This window comes from Balaenoptera borealis, assembly GCF_965194805.1.
Source record: "Balaenoptera borealis genome assembly, chromosome: 7".
In the NCBI taxonomy this organism is placed as follows: Eukaryota; Metazoa; Chordata; class Mammalia; order Artiodactyla; family Balaenopteridae; genus Balaenoptera; species Balaenoptera borealis.
In genome coordinates, this window is record NC_138864.1 from 115,518,525 (window position 1) to 115,533,550 (window position 15,026).

General features: G+C 35.0%; 1 protein-coding gene across 7 annotated transcripts in view; it reads left to right on the plus strand.

Moving 5' to 3' along the window:
* The window catches only part of UBN2 (ubinuclein 2), a 77,711-nt gene that overhangs the window by 38,723 nt on the left and 23,962 nt on the right, over positions 1-15,026 (plus strand). For 6 of the 7 annotated variants that reach the window (XR_014246988.1, XM_082400257.1, XM_082400259.1 and 3 more), the window contains 7 exons: positions 2,457-2,527; positions 6,119-6,248; positions 8,882-9,000; positions 9,508-9,621; positions 10,203-10,346; positions 11,077-11,127; positions 13,124-13,166. Coding sequence is in view for 6 of the 7 variants with exons in the window: in XM_082400257.1 (XP_082256383.1) it covers positions 2,457-2,527; positions 6,119-6,248; positions 8,882-9,000; positions 9,508-9,621; positions 10,203-10,346; positions 11,077-11,127; positions 13,124-13,166 (672 nt within the window). In the remaining variant the exon portion in view is untranslated. The remainder of the gene's footprint in view (positions 1-2,456; positions 2,528-6,118; positions 6,249-8,881; positions 9,001-9,507; positions 9,622-10,202; positions 10,347-11,076; positions 11,128-13,123; positions 13,167-15,026) is intronic. The other variant, XM_082400261.1, reaches the window with a different exon arrangement.

A 15,026-nucleotide genomic window follows, 5' to 3' on the forward strand; every position in this document is an offset into this window, starting at 1 on the left:
GATAAACCTTATAGATACTCAAAATACACAAGACACCCATAGCACTAAAAAGTCTTATATGTGTAACTTTTTTTAAAAAATAAATTTATTTAGTTTATTTATTTTTGGCTGCATTGGGTCTTCATTGCTGCATGCGGGCTTTCTCTAGTTGCTGCAAGCGGGGGCTACTCTTCGTTGCAGTGCGCAGGTTTCTTATTGCGGTGACTTCTCTTTTTTTTTTTTTTTTTTTAAGGATATGGGACTGGTGCTTTTTAAAGCAGATGGTTCTGAGTTTTTACTTTTTTTTTTTTAAGTATTTATTATTTTATTTATTTTATGGCTGTGTTGGGTCTTCGTTTCTGTGCGAGGGCTTTCTCTACTTGTGGCAAGTGGGGGCCACTCTTCATCGCGGTGCATGGGCCTCTCACTATCGTGGCCTCTCTTGTTGCGGAGCACAGGCTCCAGACGCGCAGGCTCAGTAATTGTGGCTCACGGGCCTAGTTGCTCTGCGGCACGTGGGATCCTCCCAGACCAGGGCTCGAACCCACGTCCCCTGCATTGGCAGGCAGATTCTCAACCACTGCGCCACCAGGGAAGCCCTTTTTTTTTTTTTTTTTTGAAAAACAAATTTTTCTTTATTTCTTGTTAGCCAGTATTTAACAACAGACTCTTTTTTTTTTTTTTCACCCCAGTCTCAGTTTGCCTTATTATTAACATTGCACATTAATATGGTACATTTGTTACAATTAATGAACCGGTATTGATAGATTCTTATTAACTAAAGTCCACACTTATTCAGATTTTCTTACTTTTTCCCTAATGTCCTTCTTTTGTTCTAGGATCCCATCCAGCACACCACATTACATTCAGTCATCCTGTCTCCTCAGGCCCCTCTTGGCTGAGACAGTTTCTCAGTCTGTCCTTGGTTTTTTTTTTGTTTTTTTTTTTCACTTTCTAATCATACCATTTAATACAGGAAAGTGACTGTCTTCTTAATGACAATCTCTGGCAGCCCACTAACTTCCTTTTCTTTCTTTTTTTTTTTTTCACACACACACACACTGTATTTTATTTTTACAAGAGATAAATAGACTGACACCAAGCATTGTACATGGATGACCACAACAAAAGCAACAATGATTGCAATTACCAAACATGAAACACACTCATACTATGTCATAATATTGACATTCAGTCCAGTAATCCTCCACTGTAACAGCTCCTTTACTTTGCGGTGAAAATTGATTTGTATATTCTTTACCTCTGAGTCCTTGTGGGATTTTTTTTTTTTTTAATTCAGACAGAAAGTCACAAAAATTATACTCATCCTCATCAGTTCACTCAGTCCCATGTAATTAATTTTTTTTTATCTTGATCTTTTGTTAGCACTTTTATGAGTTCATCAGTTTTTCATTAGAGTTCTGAAAATGCTTATTCATTCAGTTCAGCAGTACAGTCAGTTACCAGAAACCTGTACTTGTCAGAGTCTTTTCCATGAATTTCTTAAAGATGAAAGCCTTTTATAGGAACATATTTGCAAAAGCATCAGAGTACACCCAGAACTGTCTGTAAATGACAAAAGACTTAAAAATGACCACAGTTAAAGATTTGATGAAAGTTCATAATAATGCAGTTGACAAGAAAATTAGTTATTTCTGAGATATACATTTTAAGGTAATAACTAGGATTATGACTTATAACATTATACCAGAACATATAAGATTTTTAGAAATTTCATGTAATGTCTGAAACATTTATATTAACATATTTCCATACAAATAACCCAATGAAAGTTTAGTATTAGTTGTTTTGTTTGTTTGTTTTTTTATACTGCAGGTTCTTATTAGTCATCAACTTCATACACATCAGTGTATACATGTCAATCCCAATCGCCCAATTCAGCACACCACCATCCCCACCCCACCGCAGTTTTCCCCCCTTGGTGTCCATATGTCCGTTCTCTACATCTGTGTCTCAACTTCTGCCCTGCAAACCGGCTGCGGTGACTTCTCTTTTGCGGAGCACGGGCTCTAGGCGCGTGGGCTTCAGTAGTTGTGGCACATGGGCTCAGTAGTTGTGGCTCACGGGCTCTAGAGCGCAGGCTCGGTAGTTGTTGGCGCACGGGCTTAGTTGCTCCACGGACCAGGGATCTTCCCAGACCAGGGCTCAAACCCATGTCCCCTGCATTGGCAGGCGGATTCTTAACCACTGCGCCATCAGGGAAGCCCCTGTGTAACTTTTTAAATTTAGGAAAATTCCGAAAAATGAAATACATAACAGGAAAGAATGTTATGTATGCTAAATTTTGTTTCAGCACTGTTTAATTGCCTGCTCATGCCAGGTAATAAGCTGGGATACAAAGTGTAGTTAATCATAGCCCCACCCTCAAGGAGCTTATTCTAAGTAAATAGATATGGAAGCATATAATGTGTAATGTGTTTATTGAGAGTTATATTGACAATCTTGTGTTTCTCTAGGCTGCCAAACTTTTTGACGAAGAAGGAAGGAAAAAATTCTTTACACAGGATATGAATAATATTCTTCTGGAGTAAGTAATTTTCTTCTTTGATTAAGAAACCTTGAAAATTATTTAAACCTTATGAAGTCATTAAAAAATATAGTAGGCCTTTGAGGTACAGATGCTGAGTGGTTGGCTAGTCTCATGCATTAGCTCTTCCCTTTTGGCCTCACAGCATGTGTGATTAACATTTGTTTCTTAGCAAAACGATGCTTCTACATACATTGGTTCTCCAGGACCCCTTATGATAATCAAATCTTCCAATGTTATAACTGCCAGAGCAAGTGACTGCTGTATGGGTTGAATATTATCCTAGATTTAAATGCATTCTTTGTCACGTTATGTGAAAATATCTTTCTGGGACAGTTCTGATTGTTTGTATTAAATTTGGTGTACTTTCCTTCTACTATGATTCAGATGTGGGGAAAATAATTCCATTAGTATCCAGTGAGGTTTATTATAATTCATACAGACATTTACAGCCAAATGGAAAGTGTGGTTTAATGAAGAATCATTTTTGTGGGGTAGGACGGAGGCAGTGTGGAGAAGACAGATGTTAAATTGGAAAGGAAAGGGTGAAAGCTGGTTTATGATATAAATTGTATTTAAATTAGTGATAATTTTCACCCTTAGCTAGAGTTTAACATTAATGAAGTTGCACGTTCTAAGACTGTGGTCAAATAAGCTGTACTTATAAACCTGTTGGCTTATAAATTTTGACCATGGTTCCAGAAATTGAGTATATAATTGGCTACAAGTAGAAATGGGCAAAAAGGAAGTGGTCCTGGGAAAAGCAGCAAATTCCTCTGTGATGAAAATAATGTATGCCTACTTTTGGTGGTTCAGTAGCATCGTATACAAAGAAACAAGGCAGTGTTTCCAATACTACGATTCCTGTCTTTTAAATATATAATGGAGATAGTTTCTCATGAGATATAAAGGATGGATTAGCTTATTGGTTTTGATAACTATTTTAATTAATGCAATCTCTCATTCTCCTGAAGTACTTAAAAAATCATTTTGTTCCCCATGGACTCATAAAACACATAACCTAGTATGCTAGTAGCATGGAGACAGAGGAATTTCTTGTTCCTATTCTTTATTTTAGCCAGGGGTTTTCAGATTGATTCTGTCTGCCTGCAGGTGCTTCCTGTCTGTTCCACCTCCTTTTACCTAGCTCCCTTTTAAACCTTAGATTCAATAAACAGTGTAACCATTACTCATCAGAGCTGTCCCAGATTCCAAAATCTGGGATTTGACTAGCTCCTTTTTTTTTTCACCTAAGAGCCCTAAGTTTTCTAGATCAGGTCTTTTTCCTGTGACTGAGACAGTCCTTTTTTATTTTACTCTTCTGTAAGGGGACAACTCTTTCTCTCCTGAGAGAATCAAAAAATCATCCTTGGGATATAACATCTCAAAGAAGCATCTCTGTTAATTCCTGCCATGTCTGTCTTAAAACGAAACTTCTAGTTTTCTTGGAGCCCATCTGCTTTTTATTTCACTGAGAGTGTGCCTCTAATTCTACGAGCCCTAGTGTTCAGAGTTGAATTTTTTCCCTTTTAGTGACTTTCTTATGCCCCCTTGTCTTCTTTTTCCACTTTCCTGAATAGACATCCCTTATTTTTCTGGACTGAGTTGATTGTCTAAGGGCATATGAGACATGATTATTTGGGGTAGTAATTCCCATGAATTTATTCAGGTATATTTTATTGTCCCCATATACTACAACATTAGAATTCTTAGTGGGAAAAAAAATATTAAAGTATATGTGTGAGGGATGTGTACTTAAACTGCTCTCAGATATGAATTTGTATATATTTGGGATAGACCAATACAGTCAGTAACCTCTATGGTTAATACATTTCTCTAATTTTTACCTAATATTATGGGCTTGGGAGCAGGGAGTCAGCACTTCCTGTTTCTGAGTTAACCCCTGTTTGGAAACTACTAATTTTTATAAGTAGGTCATTGAGCCAGTCTCTTCTTACTTGGAATCTCTTACTACTTGGAGTTTCTATTTTATTTTCAGCTTTAACTAAGCTTTTATAATGGGGCAAGCCTAGAATGCCTCCTACCCAGAGTCTCGACTTTTAATAAAGATCTAACCACAATATTTAACCAAGTGTTTGTACACAGAACTCATGACCATAGTGATTGCCTTCCATATGAACCTCTGATTTGACCCTCTGGCTCTAATAGGGCTTAAACTTCTTTTTATTTATTCTTTTGTTGTATTTGGCTTCTCTAATACCAAGAATTTTCAACTGTCAATTCTAAGGAGTATAGTTTTCCACATTTCATTGTTTTTGAAATTGCAGTGTATATTCTAAGTGTTGGATACATTTGATCTGGCGGGTTTCTTTCCTTCCCCAAAAGCTGTTAATTGAATCTTTGGATGCACCTTATATTTGTGAAAATATTTACGTCTGTTTGCACCTTCTTCTGTAGTAAAACATGATGATTTGGACATAGTTTGTTGCCAAGGGCCGCAGTTTGGTCTTGACCTTCAAATTAACATCTGTTCTCATCTTTCTACAGTAGCAACTGCCAGATATACTGTCTTCCATCTGGAAGAAACCTCAATTGTTTATCAGTAGGCTTGTCCTGCTGAGAATATGGTGGCTATTACAAACTCTTCCTTTTTTTTTTTTTGAAGTAACTGTTTGGTTAAATACCCTTTTAGCAGGAACTGGAGAACTGGAATAAATTGAACAAACTATTAAATATCTAGTTCAGTGGAGGCACAATAAGGAAAACAAAGAAGGGTAAAACAGTCTGTGTGTGTAGCCAGGAGGGCTTTACCTCTTCTGAATCTGTAATTTTTTCCAACACCTTTAAGGAAAAAATACTCTAAGAATTCATTGAAACTGTGACTCTAGTATAGCAATTGCAGGGTGGTGAGGGGAAGTATGATGTCTCTTTGAGGAAGTGAGCTTTTGGTTAATAATGGAGTTCCTGTGCTTTACCCAAAAATGTAGACTTTGCCCCTGTCATCAAAAAATTATTTGGGCGGGGTGGGGAATAAATTAGGAGATTAGGTTTTTTGGGGGTTTCTTTTGGCTGCATCGTGCAGCTTGCGGGATCTTAGTTCCCCGACCAAGGATCGAACCCATGCCGCCTGCAGTGGAAGCGTGGAGTCCTAACCACTGGACCACCAGGGAATTCCCAGGAGTTTAGGATACACACTACTATATATAAAATAGATAAACAACAAGGACCTACTGTATAGCACAGGGGACTATATTAAATATCTCATAATAACCTATAATGGAAAAGAATCTGAAAAAGTATTTATATATATATAACTGAATCACTTTCCTGTATATGTGAAACTAACACAGTATTGTAAATCAAGTATACCTCAATAAAAAAAAAAAGAAGAAAGCAAAAAAATTATTTGCCATCTTGTTTGGGGTTGTAAATTCTACTCTTAAACTAGATTCATTGAAATTTTTTATAGCATTACGATTTATGGGGTTTTTTTTTTTTTCCTTGAAAAATACTGTCTAGCAAATCATGGAAAGGTAAAAGGAGAAAAGAATCACTGCCTCTGCCTCCTTGCTTGTTTGTTACTACCTAAAAGAAATTCTGTACTACTTATTTGTTGTTGTTTTTGGTCAGCATTGAGTTACAGCTGCAGGAACTAGGCCCTGTCATTCGTAGCGGTGTCTACTCCCACCTTGAAGCTTTTGTGCCATGCAATAAAGAAACACTGGTAAAACGTCTAAAGAAGTTACATCTCAATGTCCAGGTAAGAGGAGGAACAATAATACCTGCATCTGGGGTTTTATAACCTGAAAGGAGACTGATTTCTGTTTGCTACTTTTGCATACTAATTGCTTTATAGTTGTATTGTACATATTTAGAAACCATAGGATGTTCTTTAGTAACCATAGCATGTTGGATCCCCCAGGAAAAAATTGCTTTTCATCAATTGAGAGGTTTAGATGAGACATAATGTTTTCTAATGCTTCTTGGACTAGGTAAATTAACCTCAGTTCCACAACTGACACAACTTTGCCCTCAACAAATCATCTGACATACGTATAATTCAATTTTCTTATTCCTGAAATGGACCTATACAGATACGCTCACACTGACATGAAGACCAATGGAAAGAATCACGGGGTTTGCACGTAAACTTAAGATTACTTGAAGATTATCTAGTGTAAGCATCCATGTTTTGCTAGATTCTTCTCGACTACAATGCCTCTAAGTAATTGTGCAAGTTTGCATGCTTCCAGTGATCAGAAACTTATTTCATTACAGTATCAGGAAGTTCTTGCATATGTTGAGCCAAATCCAGGTGCTTTCCATCCTATTGGTCCTAATTCTCCTTTTGCGTTTATTCACAAATTATGTCCCCTTCTTTACTTCATACAAAATGGGCTTCAGTACCTTCACTGTCCTGATTACTCTTCCTTTAATGATTTGTTTGACTATGTATTTTAAAAATATTTACAACTTGCAAGTTATAGAAAAAATAACCTGGATGCAATTTAAGATAAAAAAAGGAACACTTCTTTTCTATGAATAAAGGTATTTCCTGGAATTAAGGGTAAGAATGCAACCAGGAAGGAATGGGAACTGATAATCTGAATTAACTCTGTTTCTCTTTACCTCTCTCGCCTTATCTCACTTTTATCCTTTTATGTGCATCTGCAGATAAGTTTTCTTTATTACAGAAAAGCTACACACAGAGATTGACCGCAGATTTCTCATCCCAATCCATATTCTTGGGTGAAAACTCTGGTTGTATTATTTTGAGTCAGTCTGAACTTTCCTGGTCGGGGGGTTGGAGTCACAAAGCACAGCATGGTGCAAATAGGGGACTGAGTGCGGTGCTCTGGACCTCCGCAGTGGCTGTGAGCTGACAGGCATAGAATTCTTTGTTATAGGCGCTATACTTCTATTAATAAAATAGTCCTTTTGAATTAAGAAACTGTAGTTCTTTCTCAATTCAAAGCAGGTTAATGAACAAATGAAATTTATTTGAGGTCTCAGATTTTGTGCCTATGCCTGGACATTGACTATGGAATGTTGGCTATGGAAGAAGGACATTTATCTAACCCTTGCTTTTCTTTATGTGGTATAATCATGTACCTTTGTATCCCTAAACATTATATTGTTTGGTTTGCCATGTTTCTGAGCTTCATTTAAATGGAGTAATAGTGTCTGTTTTCTTATGCAGCTTGCTTTTTTACACTCACTGTTATGCATCTCAGATTTATCTGTCTTTACATGTAGGGGAACTCCATTTTTACTGCTGTGTGTACAGTGTTCTGTTGTATGAATATATCTCAGTTATTCATTTTACTGTTGATGTATATTTGGATTGTTCCCAGGCAGATAGTCTCAGCTATGTAATTCTTAAGATGAGATCACCCAGAAACCATGATACTGGATCTTCCATTTTTTAAAATGGGATTTTATAGCAGACACTGTCATATGTGCAATAATATTTATTAATTGGTATGCATGAAATAAGTAAAATGCTTGTTAGTAATATTTGTATTTTGTTTTTATTAATAAAATTAATGTTATTAATAAAATAAAATGTTTTAATTTGTAAAACATACCTGCCATAAAATGATAATTGCATTCCTAAAAATCTTCTCCTTACCAAAAATCACATTTTAAACACAGTTGTGTCAGTAAGAAAAGCGAAGTCTAATATTTCTGCACCTATGACAGTAATAAGAGTATGTTCTAAATAGCTACATATATATTTTGTTACTTGCAAGATGAAATTAATAAATTGATTGATTAAAGCTGTCAGATACAAACCTACTTTTCTTTTTGCCCTGAACCGACATGAATAAGAGTCTCCCATTTTCCTCTTTCACTTTGGCCTTGACCTTGCATTTTTGCTTACAACTTAAGTCACAATTACTAACAATAAACAAGAAAACAGGATGCCAACACTCTGTTGGTAGTCACCAAACCAAAGTGTGCATTCCAGTCCTCCAAAGCAGTATCTCTTCTTGTGGTACTAGTTCCCCATCATAATGGGGATTAACTGGTAGTAGTCTGCACAATGTAGATTTTGTTCTCTATTTAATCATTTTATTACAGTTAAAGTGTCCATATAATTTACTGGAGTATTTTTAAGAGTGTAATTGAGCACTATTAATAATTATGCTGAGGCAACAGGCAAAAACTGGAACTCTGCTTGGCTGTCTGGGAAGTAGGGTTATCCTAATTTTATTTACAGTGTGCATTATGAAAAGTCAGCATTTTAGAAGAAATGTCCGTATTTGAATATGCTAACATTTCAAATGTGTGATCAATATCTAAAACCCAAATTTCATCTTTTGAGGATCTGCTTGCAAAATAAGTTTTGTAAATATGTTTGAAAAAACTTTCAGTGTTTTTTTTTCTCAGGATGATCGTTTAAGAGAACCTCTGCAAAAACTGAAACTGGCTGTTAGCAATGTCATGCCTGAACAGCTATTTAAATACCAGGAGGACTGCCAGGCTCGTAATCAAGCTAAGTGTGCCAAGTACGTACCTCTTCTATTTGGACTGGCTTTTGCATTTGAGAAATACTTGTAGCTGTTAGGGATTGGTCTCAAGTGGACTTCATCACCCAGTAGAAATCCACATAAACCACTGAAGTGGTATAATTGAATATATTTTCTAAATGGCAAGTGACTTACCACTCAGCTGCTTTGGTGTGGAAGGCAAAAGGTCTTTTGATTTAGTGTATGGATATGATCAAAGCTAGAGCTGACACTGGTCAGACATTTCACATGTTGACCTACTTGACTGGTTGAAGTTGGATACAAAAGATAAGTGTTCATGCCTTTATATTAGAGTCTGAAGACCTTATTTACCAGAGCGCTTTATAATGCACTTCAAACTCAGAGTATTATGTGGAAAGGCAGACTCCTCATTTACCCTGGCTTTTGAGTTAACATTCAATTAAGCAATTCAACAAGTATCTAAGGAACATATTATAGGCAGTGTTGGGTTGAAACTTTGCTTCATAAAATGGTTTTCACTTTTAGGTTCCAAACAGATGAAGAACGAGAAAAAAATGGATCTGAGGAAGATGATGATGAGAAACCAGGGAAACGTGTCATAGGACCAAGGAAGAAATTCCACTGGGATGACACCATTAGGTAAGATTTAACCAAAACCTTCACTTTTAACCAAATAGATGATGCAGAAGTCAGGTTTCTCATAAAAAGAATCGATAGTAAATGGAAAACTAGATAGAAGCAACCAGAAGTTAGTGTGTAGGAAAAATTAATCAAGAGAAGATTAATTTGGTTCTAATATCCTTAGAGTTCTATCACTTCTATTTACATATAGTACTTTTTATAAGCTAATCTTATTATTGAGTAAGTCATACTGGTTTCAGAGGTGAAGTACTAAATATATTTATATAACCAGTCATCTTTCTTACCAGTATTTCTGTACTCCAAGTGGAGGGTTTAGTTGTAGGACTATCTCTTTTAATCTTTGGTGCCTGGATTAAAGGTATCAAAGGAAATTATCTCATATTGGGAATTTGGCTATAGTACACTGAATGATATATGTTAGAAATTATTTATCTTCATGTCATCTTCTGAATTCTTCAGATAATATTCTTTATTATTGCTGTCAGATTTGTGTGCTTTTAAAAAATCTGTTTCAAGCTTAATTTTCTACAATTTTGCAGTCAGATTTATATATAAATATATATTTTTAATCTGTTTAGAACTTTGTTATGTAACCTTGTTGAGATCAAATTGGGATGCTATGAGTTAGAGCCAAATAAAAGCCAGTCTGCTGAGGATTATCTTAAATCCTTTATGGAGACAGAGGTGAAACCATTGTGGCCTAAGGGCTGGATGCAGGCAAGGTAAGAAATATGACATCCTAGATTTTATTTTACTTTTTTATTGCTGTTATTAAAGACATATATACACACATATGACATTCATTTTCCTAAGAACCTAGTGTGTTTAACATTCTTTACAGTCATCTCAGATGATGTCTGCTTTGAAAGCTTCACTCACTTAAAAAACAAAACAATTAGTCACATGGACATAGAGATACACATAAAGGTGATTTTTTTTTTTTTTTTTACCGACCACTTTTTCTTTTTTGCACGTGAATTTCCTAATAAGAGAAAAGGGGAGGGGGGAAGAAGGTTTTGAACTTTGGAAGGGGAACTTTGTATGGGTATCATGAAGATCAGTAACTGAGTACAAGATTTAGAGTGTAGAAAAAGAGGCACAGCCTTAGTGCTATTGAAAATAGTCAATGTAGAGTGGTATCTCTAAAACTAAGTGTAGCCCAGTTTAAAGAGTTAAGTAAAGAATGTTAAAATTAATAGACTTGGCTGTCTCAACCTGTCATCCTAAAGTATTCATCTTAAATCAACAGAAATCTGTTAAAAGATTTAAATAAAGAGGTAATATAACATTTCCCATAAAATAGGTTATTGAATTTACTGTACCATTATAAGTCTTTACATGGTAAAAAAAGCAAGTAGTAGCCTATTGAATATTAAATGGTTAAAATAACAAAGTGATTATCATGTTATTATCTGCTGCAGAAAAATAATTGTGTCCTTTTAATTTTTCCAGAATGCTTTTTAAGGAAAGTCGGAGTGTACATAATCATCTTACTTCTGCTCCGTGAGTAAATGCAGACTCCAGATTTCTTCATTTATATTTATTAACATTATGATATTTAGTAAACAAAAATATCATTTATTAAATGCTAGGTAAAATAGAACTTAAACATACATTTATACAATCTCTGTCTTACCACTGCTTTTTTGTTTTTAAAAATCGTTTAAACTGTTGACTCTGTAGACTGCAGGACACATTTATCTATTAAAGAACTTCTCAGGCTAGTCTCTAAAAACTTGAATCCATAATGTAACATATTGGCCTGAGATCTGGTAGTGAGAAGCCATGTAAACAGGAAGGCTCTGGTGGTTTCCTTTGTTCCTGGACCATCTGCCCTCCAGTTGTTTTGTATACTTTTTCTTTCCCTCTTAATGACCATCTACAAAGGTAATCTGTTAGCCTCATGCTTTCCAAGACAGTTCTGTGTATATCCGACCTAGCCTTGCCTTGCAGTGTTTTATTCCACAAAATTAACATGCTCTTCATGTCCTTCCCTCTGTCCAGAACTGAATCTTTCATTAGTGATGTATTGATAATTACTAAAGAAGGGTCTCTAGTGAAAAGGCAAGTTTTTTCTGTGGTTACATTTTTCGGTGAATACTGGTTAATTTGACAAGGATTTTATTTTTACTTACAACTTAAGGCTACTTCTCTATTGCCTAGAAGTGTAGTATTAAGGGTTAATAAAATATAAAATTAGCAAGTCACTGAGAATTTACTGAGCACTGTAGTTCAGTATTCCACTAAGAGATCTGGTTAACATCTGGGTAATGTTACAAAATTCCCCCTCTCCTTGTATACAGTTGTAGTAGGTGGAATTTTTTACAGCTTTTAGGAAGGACACTTTGTTAGTATACCATCAGAGATGTATTGAGTTGGTATGGTTTTCAGATCTTGCTAGTTTTGTTGTTTTGGGTATAAATTTGGAGTAGTTTGGTTTCATACATTATAGGTTTACTTTGTTGCAGGTGGTTTAGATATCCCAGGGTGGGGGGTATGTATATTTTTTATGCCTTTATATGTATTTGTGTCAATAATATTTCAGGCCTTTGATTTCCCTATAGTTCTAAAATCACGTTACAATTCAAGTATAAATAAATAATTCATTCCTTTAATTCTAAAGCAAGTGTTTACATAGATCCTTTACCTCAGTTTTTATTTTTTTCTTTTTTAGTAGCCTCATTATTATGGCTAACTTTGTGTTTCGTTTTATATCAGAAAGTAGGAATCTGTGTGATAATATGGGCCTGAAAGTCATGAATATTACTGTTGCCTTAACGAAGTTGTAGATTGGCAGTAAAATTTTAATCAAGATACTTGTTAATTTAATTGATGGCATTTTAACTTAGTGAAGTCGAAATATTCAGACATGTGAGCTATTTTAGCTTTTCAACCCTTTTTTAATCTTCAAACATTTTCCACACTGGTTCCCAAAGGTTCCAAGGATCCATGGTATTTTTTATTGCCTTTTTTCTGTCATTTTGAAATTTTTTATCTAAATTATTATGTTAAAAATAATTTTCTTTAAAAAATTGAGGATTTTTTGTTTTGTTTTTTAAACAGTATCTCATTTACAACCTCTTAGCATGGTTTAATTTGAGCTTAAAGTTCCTTGAAGCTCTTATTCTATAAATAATTACAAATTCTTACCAATTCTTTGAAATAAGCCTCCTTAGGCAGCTTTGTTAGCCTGTTTTGAATTATTTTAATTTTTTTTTTTTTGAATATTTACATTTAATTTTTTAAAAAACTTTATCATCTACATTTCACATTTTACTAATGGTTTGGCCTTTATTCTAGTGAATTGAAACTGGGGAACATGTTGCTGTATATTCACATATAAACTGAGCACTTATATAGCTTATATACAGTTCCTTCAGAGAACTTCCCAAATGGGAGAAATTACTTACCCATATAATTACAAGATTATGTGTTACAATTTCCTAATGAATGACTTAACTGCTCCTGAAATGGCGTCCTTTTTAATCTTTTCTCTTAGGGCGAAGAAAAAGGTGATTCCTGCACCTAAACCCAAAGTGAAGGTAAGTGTTGAACCAAATCTTTAATTAGTGATAATTGGTGACTGTTGAAATACATTCTTAGGATGAAAAGGTTATATGGCATTTCATATATATTTTAGGTACCATACTCTTAAGATGGGTGTTTTCAAACATTGTAAAAATCCTAGAACCATTGTATTTGGGAGAAGAGATGACTTTGTGGCAGTGGGAAATTTATATACATTAGTTAAATTGTAAGGCTTATTACTACTTAGAAATGTTGGATAAAATATGACAAATATCTCTCAGAAGCATCGCTGAGATTGCAAATATAAATATATAAGAGAAATTCCTAAGGCTCAAAACAAAGAAGCTGCCAGAGTGTTAATATGTCACTGAAACTTTAGTTGCCCTTAGGTGCATATTCTGATTTCCATCACCTTCTCAGAGCACAGCAGATAAGATTTTCTTAGACTTAAAGAGGTTGGGAATTGGAATGAAACTCTCCATAAACCTGGGACTCTCAAATGAGAACATTTTTAGTAAAAGAAAGAACTAGAAAAGAAATCCATTCACCAGTGGAAAGACTAAGAAATTTGTGTATCTTGGCCTGGGTTCTGGATTAGGGGAAGAAAGTCCTCCCTGAAATTTTTCTCTGGATTAGGAGTTTAATTTACACAACCTGCAAGATCTGGGAAAACCTCAGGCTAAGAAAATAACTTAAGGTTGGTAGATTAGTATTAACCCAGGGCAATGGCAAATCACATTCACTCTTTAATAATGTACCTTCATCCCAGGCCTCAAAGGCTTATCACATATATACTGTGTCAAACATGAGTTTACAATCTGAAAATACAGAATACGTGAGGAAGTAAGTTACTATGAGTGAATCAGCAGAAACAGCCAACAGAATTAGATCCCTAAGAAGGGCAAGGAATGGATTTATTAGATTTAGAACATAAAGTAACTTAAGCTTTTTAATATTTAAAAAAGTAGAAGGGGGAACAAAAAATATCCGATCAAAGTAGACAAAGCAGAGTTGAACCAAGTATAACCTCTAGAAGTGAAAACTATAATCATTTGAAATTAAAATTGTAATGAAAGCCCACAACTTGTAGGTTTTAGACTTTTCCCATAGCCTTCATCTCTTTGAATAGAGTTTCTTTGCTTGTGAGGTTAGGGCCAGAAGGTCAATATTTGCTACTCCATGGTCTTCTTAATTTATTGTATTAGAGGCTCTTTGAATACAGATTAGTCTTCTTTTTCTTAGTTAACCTGCTTTGTCTTCTAATCCAAATAATATGGAGCCAGTATTTCATTAAATCTATTGAGTTCATGCTTTGTTTTGACATTTGACTTTATTTTTAAACTCCTAATACCCACCATAAAGCGTTGGTTAAATTTTGATACATATATTTAAACATATGATTAATTTACCAGAATTCTAATAATGGGTGTGCTGGGATGGTACAGGGGAATTATCTGTTTTGTTCCTTTCTTTGTGATTAAATTACCCTTTCCTTTTCCCCAAATGGAAAAACTGTATTGCGGATATGGTTTTTTCCTGCCCTGCTGACCCTTAAATACCTATTTCAGTTATAAAGGTAATATAAGGAAATGCTTACAGGAGAAAATGCAAACAATACAGAAAAGTAAGAAGGAGGAAAGTAAAAGTATCCAGAAATTTCTGCTCACACAGAAGAAAAAGCTACTAACTTTCTGGTACACATCTGCCCTCCCTTCTTCTGGCTCTCTGTCCCTGCCTCCCCTCCTTCTTTCCTTCCACCCATTCATCCATTCATCCATCCATCTATCCATCTATCCATCTGCCTATCCAGTCATTCATTTATCCAGATTGAATTAACATTTTATATAAATGGAATAACCTGCTTTTTCGGCTCA